The 14,375-nt window shown below is 38.6% G+C and overlaps 1 protein-coding gene across 1 annotated transcript in view; it reads right to left on the reverse strand.

The window, feature by feature from the left end:
- The window catches only part of LOC139742188 (bone morphogenetic protein 1-like), a 37,773-nt gene that overhangs the window by 15,286 nt on the left and 8,112 nt on the right, over nucleotides 1–14,375 (reverse strand). The window contains exons 2-8 of the mRNA XM_071652767.1: nucleotides 9,283–9,433; nucleotides 7,311–7,447; nucleotides 6,245–6,359; nucleotides 4,380–4,593; nucleotides 3,073–3,253; nucleotides 2,023–2,172; nucleotides 982–1,185 (exon numbers count right to left, since the gene is read on the reverse strand). Coding sequence (XP_071508868.1) covers nucleotides 982–1,185; nucleotides 2,023–2,172; nucleotides 3,073–3,253; nucleotides 4,380–4,593; nucleotides 6,245–6,359; nucleotides 7,311–7,447; nucleotides 9,283–9,433 — 1,152 coding nt within the window. The remainder of the gene's footprint in view (nucleotides 1–981; nucleotides 1,186–2,022; nucleotides 2,173–3,072; nucleotides 3,254–4,379; nucleotides 4,594–6,244; nucleotides 6,360–7,310; nucleotides 7,448–9,282; nucleotides 9,434–14,375) is intronic.

Below are 14,375 nucleotides of genomic sequence, written 5' to 3' on the forward strand. Positions count from 1 at the left end.
AACACAACACGCAGAACATTAAGAGATTTGCAAACACAAGTGAAAATGTGACGACCATAATTTATACAACTTTTTTATTTCAGTTATAGTGAAAATGCATGTGCGTTTGCGTAGGTGTGTGTCTCATGACTTCTTTTTTGATGACCTACCCCAGCTGCTTTTCTGTAAGTTCCTCCACATATTATTTTAATTCCAAATATGAACAGGACATCCTGTATAGATTGATTCAAGTGCGTCCTGTAACTTGACTTATGATATTCATTCAAAGTGCATTCTTTATTCATCATGTTCATGGAATCTCCATTAACTACTGTTATACTATTGTATCATCCATAGATGTATATTATGTCATGAATGTTATTTGTTCAAAAAAAAAACATAAAACAAACAAACAAACTCGAATACATGAAATGAGAGAAAAAAACCTTCTGACCATTTCTAAACTTTCATGGAATAAGAATATAAGCAACAAAGTCCAATAAGATAATGATAATAAGATACTTCAAAATACGGGTAACTCGAAGCTTTCTGTTTTAATAGTGTATGAGAAATATTTGGCAAGTGTTGTAGATACAGGGCAGAGCCAAGATCAAATAATTGCCCGACAATGTTGATTATCTCTGGACGTCTTCAAAACTGTCTTTCATGATTAAAAAAGAGAGGAAAATTGAAGCATCGCGGTTATACGTGAAAACAACCAGGGGGTGTTTCATAAAGCTGTTCTTAAAGTTACGAACGACTTACGAGCGACTGGTGATCAGTTGTGATGTGCTATACTTATTAGAATTTCAATAATTCAGCTCAAGAACTGATCACCAGTCGCTTGTAAGTCGTTCGTAACTTTAAGAACAGCTTTATGAAACACCCCCTGGTCAGAGAAATTGACTACTGACTGAGTTGATGCTTTAGAGATCTGACTGATCAATATAATAAGACGTCACTAATTTGACTCCTACGAGGCCAACTTCGGACATTACTTACACACCGACTGATATCTCGCAGCGAAGCCAGAAGCACCGCGGTACCGCCTCCTGCCCGACTTAAACCGCACCCAAATTGCGCCCCCGTCGATGAAGATGGTGTCAGGCTTGGTGTTGCCGCAAAATCGACCAATCAGAGGGGCGAGTTCACCAAGGCCTTCGCGCAGCTCCACGTAGGAGTCATCGCACTTTCCATCGTCTGGCTCTGGGAACAGAATCAAACTGATGAATTATGATTACTTTAAGTCTCGTGTGGTTGACATCTGTCAAAATCTGAGAATGCTGTTGATGACAACGACGACGACGACGACAAAAAAAAATCAACAAAAACAACTACTACTTCTTCTACTACTACTACTACTGCTACTACTACTACTAATAATAATGATGATAATACAACTACAACAACAATCCATCATCTTGAATAATCTACGAGGAGTAGTCTCTTTTTAACACTTCTGACCCTACTATTTCCCCAACAAATAACAATTCCTATTAGGACGACAACGTACTACAACATTTACTTATTCACCATCAATATTATGATACTCGTTGTAATGGTGAGCTTTTACGACGAGTTGCAACCGTAACAATAGAAATCCCTTCATTTCGCTCTCAAAAACAACTTAAAGAAGCAAAGGTATTTACACAGTGCTACCGTTTACTGCTTTTGAACTGACTGATTTTGAGGACACCCTCTCAGAATGTTTTAATACTTTTTTTTTATAAAATACTCAGTATGAGATAATAAATAGTTTCATTTTGAAAACCGAAGATGTTTAAAGTGAAAGTCCTAGCAGAAGGAAGGCGAAATATGGGAGAAAAAATAAACATACAAAAACAAGCATGAAATCACTGCGTCAGAGGGAGGTTTATCGCAAAGCGTATGCCTTCAGATGGCCTTCTCTTAATTTCTTTTTCACATCACATACTAATTTGAAAAACTCGAATGGCAGAATTATTGCAAAGTCTTTGTTTTCAGTTGGTCTTTCCTTAATAGTTTTGCCACGTTACGTAATAACTTGACGAACTCTTCTGTCACCTGCAAGGTCGATATCAAGAAATTCGAATTTCAAAGCAGATTCCCCGGGAACAGCAATGGACCAATCGCATGTGAAGTTAGGGATCACGTGCTGAGGGTAGCTAGGCGACGAGATAAACCCTTTGGGTTCAAATAACGTGCCTCCGCAGACTGCAAAGGTTGAAAGGAGGGAAACGACGAAACTTCACTGTTACCATGAAATACAAAATGCTGTGAATTATAAGGGGACGTTAATAAAAAATGACAAAAACTGCTCAATGCTTTCATTTCATACTTTTTGGCCCGGCAGCTATTATCTAAACGGGACATAGCGGAGGGTAGCTCCTTCAGGGGGGCGTTTCATCAACGAGTTCGTCGGAGGTTTTCACCGACAAATTTGCTATCAGCCAATCAGACGCAAGGATTTCAGTAGCTTTTAACAGTTGTCAGTGTAAATCACTGACAAAAAGTTTCATGAAACGGTCCCCTGGACTCTACCAAGAGTTCAAAACTTCTTAGCTTTTGAAAGGATCGCCGTATTTTCTTCAAACTTCATTGATGTGCTGTACTAATATTTCTGCATTTTAACCAATCCGCATTTGGAGTTCATTCCCTTCCGTGCTTCTGTAATGGAATAAACCATAGTACTCACACACACACACACACACACACACACACACACACAGAGAGAGAGAGAGAAAGAGAGAGAGAGAGAGAGAGAGAGAAGGCACTGTACAAAGGCACTGGACGCTGAGCAGCAGATCCTAGTGTCGAAACCTGCTCAAGGCTTACATCCTTTTATACAAGATGTATGTTTGTTGCTGTTTTTTTCAGCTTGTCCCACAAGACAGAGTTGTATAAACGGGTATCTTGCCAGTACTGGTGTATAATAAAGGCAGGGCCCTCAACGGCAGGGCCCTCAGGTATAGAAAACACTGCTACTACTGAACGGGTTACCCTGAGCAACAATTTCTTATCATATCGCGACAAAAATTAGACTTGAGGAACAAGCGACAATAAATATGGACAAAAGCCATCGTGTATCTGATGTCTGAGTGTGTGATTTATTACCTCCTGCGTCAGAACATTTATACAGCAGCTTCGTCTGCAGTATGTCGCCAGCACTCAGCCCGAGCCGCTGCCCGATAGGGCCGCCTTTCGAGATGATGGTGTCTTTATTGTTCAGGGTGAAGTAGCGGGGACCGTAGTGCATCACAGAATCGTAATCATACGGCTGGTGCATGGAGTCTACCTACAAGACGGCAATAAAAAAGAAGAAGAAAAGAAAAGCATGAGAGTCACAGCGTCAATGGCGTAGTCTTTCTTCGCACGTGACTTTTAGAGACTTCGTGCTGAGGGTGCACGTTTTGAGAGGATAACATATTGACAGTGTTTACTCACAAAGTTGGATTTTTGATGCCAAATGAGCAGCAGGTCCCCCTACTTTATTTTGCCTGGTATAAAGCAGAATATTGAACACATACTAACTGACCTTTTTTTAACATGTAGGCCTACTGCTCTGGTAACACAACGAAACGTCGAAAATAATATGGAGGCCATCATTGTACACCATTTCATCTACATTCAAAGGATTCGATTTGGAAACATTTTTTTTCCCCAGGGAAATATGTCACGGCAGATAGCACCATACATTACATGTGATGTGAATCTCTGACGTATGGAAAATAACATCAGTAGTGAGACGGACGTTTTAATTTTTTACGCTAATCATGTCAAAGAATTTCAACCGCCACTTTATATTCAATTCACTTTGATTTCCAGTACTCTCATCAAAATTCAAAGTCATTTCCTTTCCAAGCTGTTTCAAAAAGTGAGGGAGTTGTCCCGTTAACAACTGCGTAGGGAGAGAAAACTGTACATTAGTAGAGATGAATCAACACAGTGGCTTGCCTACAGAATTGTCCTTAGAAAGACACCATTCAATGCCATTGAAAGAGACAGACTATAATTACATAGTACAGAAAAGTTGGTCATGTTATATGCTTACAGGAGACCAATACTGCAGTATGTACATGACGACACACATACTCCCGTTAAAGTAGGCCATCATGTCGCTTCCATTATGATATCATTATTCAGAGTCTGAAAAGTTTACCTGATTGATTTCATTTACAATCTTCGAATAATAACAGGAAAACGTTCAGATATATATACACGTACATTAGTTTATTCCTATACCTATTATGTTACAAATTAATGAATCTATTCATTTACTCATTCATTCAATTATTCATACGTCGGCGGTATCGAGCCCAAACTAAAGATTCGATGGTGAAATTATCCCGGTAACGTTTTTCGTTAGATAGTCTGTTCTAGTCATATACATTGCAGAAAAACTCATCTACCAATCTACCTACTGTCTTCTCACTCAGCTTATGGAAGTTGTGGCGCTCGATGCCGACGATGTTTTCCTCGACCACCGTGACGTGGTCGTCGCGGTCCGGCCGACTCTGCTCGTGCCAGAAACCGACCACGTGGCCGATCTCGTGGATGATGGTGCCGAAGTTCAGGCAGCCGTGACCGAGCGAGACGTTCTGGGGGCCTCCTTGACGACCTACACTGGAGCAGCACCTGTGAATGGATAAAGTAGGGGCAAGCATGGTGTCACCGGACACCATGGTATTACCGGACACGCACATTTTTGCGTACTAATGACATTCTGTACGCGCGAGACTTCGTAGATTAGCCTCACAGAACTTTGTGTGGACCGAAATCGCAAAAAACGCCACATAAAAATGTAAAAACACGAAAAAATTCACATTTTACCTCAAATTTATAGTTGAGTGACCCGCACCTCGTTTATAGTTAATATTTATGCATGTTTGAATCACATTTCGCGACTGAAATTCTATGAAATCCCACTCACATACAGGAAAAATGCTGAAGATTCTATTAGAACCAAAAGTTCACTGATCAATATCGGAAAAATTGTAGCTATCGTCCTCAAACGCGAACGATGCGGAATAGTTGTGCGCTAAGGGGCACGCAACTCATCACCCGCGCGTGCAGCTCCCATAGACAAAGCACGTATACTCTAACCAGTTGTCGATTTCTCACAAGGTTTTATTGCGTGAACTATTCGAAATGGTCAAGACAGACATTTTACTGTAAAATACGAAATTTGAGCTTCATTTGCAGATTTTTTTTTGTGTGTCATCCGCTCGGTGAGAATGTGTACGGTGATTTGTGGGATGAATGTGATTCTGGTGCAAGGATTAGGTGCGAAAGACCTCGATTATTCGATTACGAAAATAGCGTCCGGTAATACAATGCGATTTTGCACCGCGCAAAAAAACACTATTTTTAGAGGGGTATGTTTGAAGCATATTTTCTAAAAACTGGAACGAAGAAATGACGTAAGTTGGCTGAATTAGTAATTTCCATGAGTCTGTGAATAAGTGGTGTTGTTTTTAGCCGAAATTTCATTCTATGAGTACGGAATTCAAAGCCACAAAGAAAAGCGTCCGGTAATAGGATGTTCCACCCTACATGTATTTTGATGCATAGGAAGATGCTACATAAAAAATATACAAAATAAATGAGAGAAAATGATATATGGCAATAAACTGATACTGATCGTAACATTTCTTCACTGTTATTCATCGTGCACAGCTTTAACTGTTTATAACAATTTGCATACGTATTGGTACGATTATTATCATTACAATATTGAGGTGTGTGTAGATTAATGGAGATGTATACTAGATGGTTATGCAAAATAAAGCAATCCCACAAATACATGTATTTCTTTCTACTTATCTGCTATCGTGACAGAACGAGTTGTTGAATTTCTATATAAAGGAGACGACACATCAAATTACGCAAACTTTAAGCATATATAAAAGGCATTTAAGCTGTTGAACAAACTTTCCGATATTCCATAGGAGAAAAAACAAGCAAACAAACAAACGCATACATATATTTCACGAATCCCTGTGCATTCACTAAATCCATGTTTGATCATGTTTGGAGGTATCTTCCCCTTAAAGACTCCGACAGGAAGAATTAGGGAGGTGGTGTCTACTCAAAGCCCCAATGAGAATAAGCGGAAACCCCATATTCGGATATACAAGACATTCATATAGGGGTAGGGGTTGTTTTTGAGGTCTTGAAGGACCGACAATAATGAAATAGCGCTCTGAAACTCTCTGCATTATTATTATGATAGATGGTTTTCAGGCGTGAGGGAATACGGCGTGGTTTTGACACGAAACTGACCTACCCGCGACCCTGCAGGAAGCGGACGTAGTCTGTGTGGTTGGTCCGCGGTACGAATTGGAGACAGGTGTGTTCCATCCAGTGCCGCATACACTTCACAATCAGGTCCTGTGTGCTGTCTTTTAACAGAAACCGGAAATGAAATCACAATGGTAATACAAGTGTGCATAGTAGCCATGGTGTTGCTTGTAGTTTATAATACAATGCATTCAGCATCTCAGCTTTGAGTGCGATCATTATTTAAACACAATTATAATGACTAACCCTGAATCATAAACCCCTTATAATTCTTGGTTATGATCCTTGTAACTAGAAGGTCTGTTAGGTAGTGATGTTAATTGGAAAGTGCCCGAGAATGAGAATGAAAGCCTAAAAAAGCATTCTATCTTTGACACAAAGTGCCAGAAAAATCAAGATGTTTCAGATGTTTTCAGTTGACAAGTAAAACTACAGAAACAATACAACTCAGCAAGAATGAGTCTTTCCTATGTCTGAATAATCACCTGGCAATCATTGCATTTATGACCTGCCCCCCCCCACGCTCGCATTACCATTAGAAAGTGACAGCTTTATAAATTTAAAAAAGAATCTTAATAAGCCTCGAATATTTTCAGGTGGCATATCTCCTAAAGCTTATAAGTGACATCGATAAGACGAGATAACTTCTCACCTTCTCGACCTTTTTCGGGTTCGAGAAGGTCAAAAAGACAAGACCCAATACTTGTAGTCATATCTGGCCTTCTCGACCTTTAGGACCTAACAATACACCCAAAAAAAAAAAAAATAAGATCTCGACATCTCAGACCACAAAGAAAAAAAATAAGCAAGAAGACGAGGATTTTTATTACTCTTTCTGTTGGCGATCATAAAATTCTGTACATTTTACTTTGCAAGCGCTGTCCAGCTTTTTGCCAAAGAGTTTCGGTTGGAGTGGCATTTCAGTAGCTTTTCACAGCCCAGTCAGAGAGTCTCTTCGCATGTAGCAAGCGCTGACTTCTATTTTACGATTATATAGTTATTGAATATTAAAGAGGTCACATTTTTCCCACGTTCGACGTCGTCAGCCTTACTCTCGAAGTCCTTGTCGATCTCGTAAGGGATCACGGCATCGGGCCACACGTTGTACACGTAATTCGTCACACTCCTTTTTCTTCGCCTTCGACTGCGATGTTCCCTTTCCATCATCAGCCACTGGACTCTCTTTGACCTGCCTCATGGCGGGGTGGGGGGGGGGGGGGGGGGAGGAGAAAAAAACAAAACATGAAAATTTAATTGACCTTGGCATCGAACCAAGTATCGAAAATTTCGTCAAATTACACAGTACAATTTGTTAGTGTCATCATAATCGTGGTTAGAAATGGTGCAGTAGAGAGTGCTTTTTACCCTGCAAACACAAGTTCATGAGTTTGATTGCTTCCTAGTGCACCCGTCCTTGATCAAGGTGTTTTTCTCAGGTGCATCCCTCGATCCAGAAGTTAAACTGGAAACACGAATGTTTGTCAATTTTGGGATAATGATTATAACACACTTATGACAAAACAGTCTGGAGCAGCACCGTTTAACATTGACGAGAGTACATTAACCTGCGTATCTGAGACTAAGGGACACATAGTGCGTAAACCTTGTCAATGAGTTTTATTAAACGATGGGTTATACATCACAAATTGGTTGCACGCGATGACTTTGTAAACTAGACTTTCCTCATGTGACTGTTTGATTACGAATCATTCATTTTCATAAGGACTACTCGAGTATGTATAGGGATGCTTCATATACACATCCTGCCGTGTGGCTGGTCTGATAGTGTTAAACGGCTCTGCCAACTGCTACTCTCGTGTCAAAAATGTACTCAATTTACCCAAATACATCGATACTCTTAGATCAGGGTTCAGTCAAAGTTCATAGACGTAGTTGGAAAGTTTCTTTATTTGGAAGGTTGCCTTATATCAATTTGTCCTATATGCATATAATTATAATATACATATCTAAAAAAAAATACAATTATGTTTTCTTCATTTTGCTACTCATTATTACATGAATTTTGTTAATTCACGTTTTTGCAATTATTACAAATATGTTCTGCTCATACATTGTATATAATTTTCTCTGTTTATTAACTCTATTCTTGAGGTATCGCGTTTACGGAGAATTATTGCTAGATTATACATTCATGGATGTGTCAAAGACCCCAATTTGAACTTTGAAGAGTATTTCTGTCATGTCTGTTGTTGATGATGACCTGAAACCATAATGAATCAAAGCAGAAAATTATCTTTGACAGCTCTAGAGTAGACATCACCTGTCAGATTCTCTATCATTTATTCCTTTTGAATCGAAGTGAGCTTTTAAAACACGTGGTAATAATGTTTTAAGGCTAATAATAGTCTGAATGAATTGAGAAGGTAACAGACATGCATAGAAAGAGAGAGAAAGAGTACGTGTACATGTGTATGTGTATGTATAAGTATATGTATATATATATATATATATATATATATATATATATATATATATATATACTTGCGTCTATGTGTCTGTATCGTTCGTGTCTTTGAGACTGCATCTCTGTGCGGATGCAAGAAAAAAAACAACATCAGTAGACAGTTAGAATCGAGTAACAAAATGGCGCGGAGAGTGAGAACAGTGCACTCTCTAAAAAAAATCGAGTGAAAATTTTCACTCTAAAAAGAGTGAATACAAAAAAAGAGTGATTTTCGAGTGAAATTGGAGTGAATTTTGAGTGAAAATGTTCATTTTCACTCACTTTGGAGTGACGTCAGGATCACTCCAAAATCTTCGAGTGATCCCTGACGTCACTCCAAAATGAGTGAAAATGAACATTTTCACTCAAAATTCACTCCAATTTCACTCGAAAATCACTCTTTTTTTGTATTCACTCTTTTTAGAGTGAAAATTTTCACTCGATTTTTTTTTTTAGAGAGTGGAGAACGACAGTTAAAAAGAAAGTGATGCGGGGATTCGGTGTTATCCAGATTACAGAAAACGAAAGAAACAGCAAGATTTCGAAAACTGTGTGGTGACCTATAAGCGGGCTGCTGGAGCTGGCCTGCCTGTTGAGAGTCGCGGCGGGAACGGCCGTTATCTGGGTCAGTACGAGACGACCGAGGGGATGACCACAGTCCAGCAGGGCTTTCGCCACCGTCCGGTAGCATTATGTCCAGCTGATACACACCTGTCGAAACCAGAACGGCAGGAGATGAAAGCAATGAAAGTGGTCCTCATTCTGACAGTAAGAATCTGTAAAATCAACCCTGCAGTGAGAATATAGGGCATCACTTCGGAAGAGTATTGTGTGTGGCTATTGGCGAGTTTTATTAGAGCATCACGTACGATTGATTCTGACCTGGACAAGGTGTCCTTGGTCTAACAACTGGTATCTTCATAGAAAATGAGCGCGGACGTATATAGTAAAAGAGTTATCACCATGTATGACCACTATCACTTCAAAATGGTGCTTGACAAGAAAAAAAAATAAGATTAAACAAAACGACTACGTTCATATAGCAACTGCTGCTTTGTACTTTGTTGACAATATTTAATGAAAAGGAAAGCGAATGAAGGTTGACTGAGTATCAAGCTGCGAACTGTTGGTAGAAAATTATGTTCTTCATGATGATACTCAATACTACCGTGACTACTGTAAGGGGAATGATGATGATGATGATGATGATGATGATGATGATGATGATGATGAAGATGATGATGATGACGATGATGACGATGATAATGATGATGATGATGATGATAATGACGACGAGAGGACAATGATGATGACAGTTGTATCAATCCCGACACCAAGCAAACTGACAAGTACGTAGCAACGGGAGCAGCGGCCAAATAACTGTAGATTTACAGTAATAAAAACCAATCGCTCCCCTTTGCTCTTCCGCGAGTTTTCGCGCCCTCGCTCTGGCGTTCACGCACGTTTTACCTCCAGAAAACGAAATACGGCTGTAAAGTCTAATTTCTGTGACCGAAGCACCCGCACTCAGTGGGCAACATGCACTAAGGTCATGAATGATCTATATGATTTACGAGTGAGCATTCAGCGTCGATGGAAACTCGAGCCTCAATCACACCTCTGTATGGGACTGTAGAAATAACATCATCCTAATAAGACTTGACAAAAAATGATAAATTTTATGATGCCCGTGCGTGTCTTAACTTTGAATATTCACGTGTAGTGGATATGACGTTCACGACATACGAAACAAAATGCAGATTTTCCATAAACAAAGTCCATTCGATGTGGATCCAGCTTAACTTTTTCTATATTTCGATAAAATAATCTTTTACTGAATATCAGACCAGATGTTTCATTTTACGCCCATAAGAGTTGCAGCAGATATCCATTACATTAAAAAAAGTAGTCTACTTCGCATCATCACATAATTGTTGACAAAACATTCCGGTCTAGGATATCGAACAAAATCGCGATTCTGCTCAGAGGGAACTGTTTCATGTTAAGGAATGATTTTGTTTATTTTGTTTCTGTTTGTGTGTATGTGTGTGTTTGTGTTTGTATGAAATATACACGAGTGTGTGTGTGTGTGTGTGTGTGTGTGTGTGTGTGTGTGTGTGTAGCAAGTGTTTTGCGTGTTCGTCACAATGTACTGTATATAGCGTGGCAAAGAGTGAAACTCGGTTCCATTTTCAAGTTCACCTATATACAGAGTGAGGTCAGACAAATAGAACATTAAAGGTTTCATTAAAACCTAACAAAACGTAAAAGTCATAGAAGTATTTTGAGATTTAAATGTTTCTGCGGAAGAGTGATATAAAGAACAATTACAACTGTAAGCAAATTAAACCATGATCTCGATGACAAAATTCATCAAAACGTTTTCATTAATTCGAAAATAAGAACACACTTCTCAATACACTACTCAACATTAAGTAGAGTTCCCTTGGGCTTACCGTCCTCGCCAATCAGAATAAATGATATCGGGCTTAAAACTTTGTGCAAGTAACATACAGGTCTTCCGAACTGTAATACAATCTTCGACAAAAGAGTATAATTTGTTATGAACGAGTAGCACTGTGTAACCAGTTTTCCAGGAGCTGTTTTGTCTGCAAAGTAACTTATGCATTGAAAAGACGTCTAGCTTCTTTATAACATTCTACGCCCGACCCCTCACGGCTTTTCAACAACCACTTTTACATCATAAGCTTCTTTTTTCTGTTTCCTACCTGAACCCCATCGGAATTTCAAAACACATTTTCGTTTACACTGTCAACCCATAATCTTCCTGGCGACTGAAATCATTTTCAAAGATTACACGCCGGGAGGCACATGCTATAATTCCAAATCCACAAAACTTTCATTTACGTCTTTCCTTCAAGAATGCAGATTCGGAAGCAAGCAAGTCCTATTCCGAGCGCAGAATATTCCGGTAAGCGTTTTTCCGTCACCACAGCCTCAAGGAATCCCCAGAATTATACCCAAGACATAATTCCCAGTGAAACTCTGTCTACTTCAGTTTATTCTGGATCGGAATAATCTATCAAAGGGCATTCGTTAAACCTCTCTGGACCGATTCGTTAGAGTATACCACTGACATTTTTTTTTTAAATCAGGAATACCACGGACATTAAAACTGTAGTTGTCAATGACGCAGAAAGAGTTCGTGATTGCCAAAGTCGCCGTGGGCACTATTTCCAAGTGTTGATCGATGGCATGTCGTTGTTGTTGCTGTATACGGCCTAAAAAGTGGCTCAGTAAAATTTTGGAATGAAGCTCGATCACAGACTGTGACAGTACTAGAGGCAGTTTAGAGTAGGTACTGCGGGTAACAAATTCCTCGTGCATGATTTTCCTACATTATTATTCTCAGTGTTCCATACGTGGGTGGTAAGAGATCAACATGCTTGCTTGTTCCCGTAAACACTACGGGGCTCTTATCAAATTTTACAACATGACGAGTGCATTGAAACGAGGATTCCAGAGATGGATATCTTATATAGTCATATTTAAAGTTGAAACCATATGAGTTGCTATTTCTGTTTGATCTCATACACTTGCCATAAAATTCAAATCCTTTGATTTCTTTCTTAAAGTTATTAGAATATTTCATTTTTTTTCTACTACATATACTACATGCGGCATTGGTTGTGCAACTTATTTAACGACTCGAGTATGATTACCCAGGCAGACCATACAAATGAAATCGTGCGTACTTTTTAATTTGAGTGCATTGTTCTTGAGGAGCCAAATCACAAAATAGTGGTCATAACAACCAAAATAAAAACAAAACATACCACACTACATTTTCAGATTTACGCCCACAATTTACGTGGCCAATGCGTCTTCTTTATACCTAAACTAGATACTTTTACGATTAAAGCAAGGTTAGTGTGAGCTAGGAAGCTTGGTTTAGCTCAGAGCATGATAACCAAGCAGTTTTTCGTTAGTCTATGACAAATACGGTGCTCTGTTAAACATTCAAATCATGCATATGCTGCCATATGGCGTATCAATCAAATTCTCAGCCAGTCTGTCCAAAGCCATCAAATAATCTAACAAAATCAATACACCGCATATGACAAGATAACATTAGGAGGTAAAGTTAACCCTTGACCCCAAAAATTCGGATTTAATGCTAATCATACTTATTCATATTTTTTTCAGCGCACGTCTCATCCATTATCTGCATTCTTACCTCAAATTATTGTGACAGCTCTAACCCCTGGCCATAAAGCAACATTGATGGGTGACCTTGACGTCTATACCTTGTCTGCATTGACATCAGCCTGCCTGGCATGATAGGAATTTGTCAATTTTCATCAAAGTGCAATTCCACTGCACCTTGTTCATGTTACGGTGTCTTTAAATCAGAATCTTCATCGCTTGTCGTTATGTGACATGAAATTAGAAATAGGAATAAGTTCATCCTTTGCATTTCCTCATGAGGGCCGTATAACAAGTAAAATTCATTGTTATTGTCATCGTCATTATTGTAGTCTTGTAATAAAATCTCACACAACTGACTTATAAAGAGGAAATAGGTTGCAGGTGCTACAAAGTAGATACAGAATTATGAATTGATTGATTTTCATAATATTTCAGTGTATAAACAATGGGAGGTTTGTGAAGTCATGACGTCATTCCCTCTTCTATTTTGAGTTGCAGTTGCAAACATTATCCCTCGTCATTAACAGCATAGGAAACGTTGGAGATGCTAGGCCTACAGTTTTGGTTGAGATGGGGGATTCAGATTTTAACTTCTTGCGAGATGAGTGGAAACCACGTAAAATATTAAGGAGCATACAATTTTAAGAGGAATATAAAGTTTATTTGATGAAAATTGGTTTTGAAATGGCTGCGATGTATCCAAAAACAAAGTAAAACAAAGTGGTCCTAATGACAGGTGGGTCCCACCTTTTATTAGAACCTCTTTGTTTTGTTTTGTTTTTTTGGGGGGGGGGTGGGGTTATCTCTGACATTTCAAAACAAATTTTTCACCAGATTAACTTTGAATTCCCTTAGATCATATTGTATGCTCGTTCATATTCCATAAGAGGTTTCTTATTATCTCACAAAAAAAAAATTGAAACCTGAAGCCCCACCTCAACGAAAACTATCATCCCTGGAAAGTTTCAAAACTTATTTTTAGCTTATATATGATGTATGATGTATAACTTCTACCATTCTGTTCGTCTGATTTCACTCTGTCAATCAAGGTCGATTTAACGGTGATGGGGAATTAAACCTTAATAAGTTGAATAAACTTTACAAGTCCATTCAAGTTATGGTAATACTGAGAAATTGACTTTAATAACTTTAATAAACTTTACAAGTCCATTCAAGTTATGGTCATACTGAGTAATTAACTTTAATTAGTGTATAAACTTTACAAGTCCATTCAAGTTATGGTCATACTGAGAAATTAACTTTAATAAGTTTAATAAACTGTACAAGTCCATTCAAGTTATGGTCATACCGAGTAATTAACTTTAATAAGTGTATAAACTTTACAAATCCATTCAAGTTATGGTCATACTGAGAAATTAACTTTGATAAGTTTAATTAACTTTACAAGTCCATTCAAGTTATGGTCATACTGAGTGCAAGACCCCTTTTTGCAAGAATGACCCTTGACCTGCAATAAAGAGTA

Source organism: Diadema antillarum, unplaced genomic scaffold (assembly GCF_040938485.1).
Source record: "Diadema antillarum isolate AM-2024a unplaced genomic scaffold, OU_Dant_1.0 seq00000984_RagTag, whole genome shotgun sequence".
In the NCBI taxonomy this organism is placed as follows: domain Eukaryota; kingdom Metazoa; phylum Echinodermata; class Echinoidea; order Diadematoida; family Diadematidae; genus Diadema; species Diadema antillarum.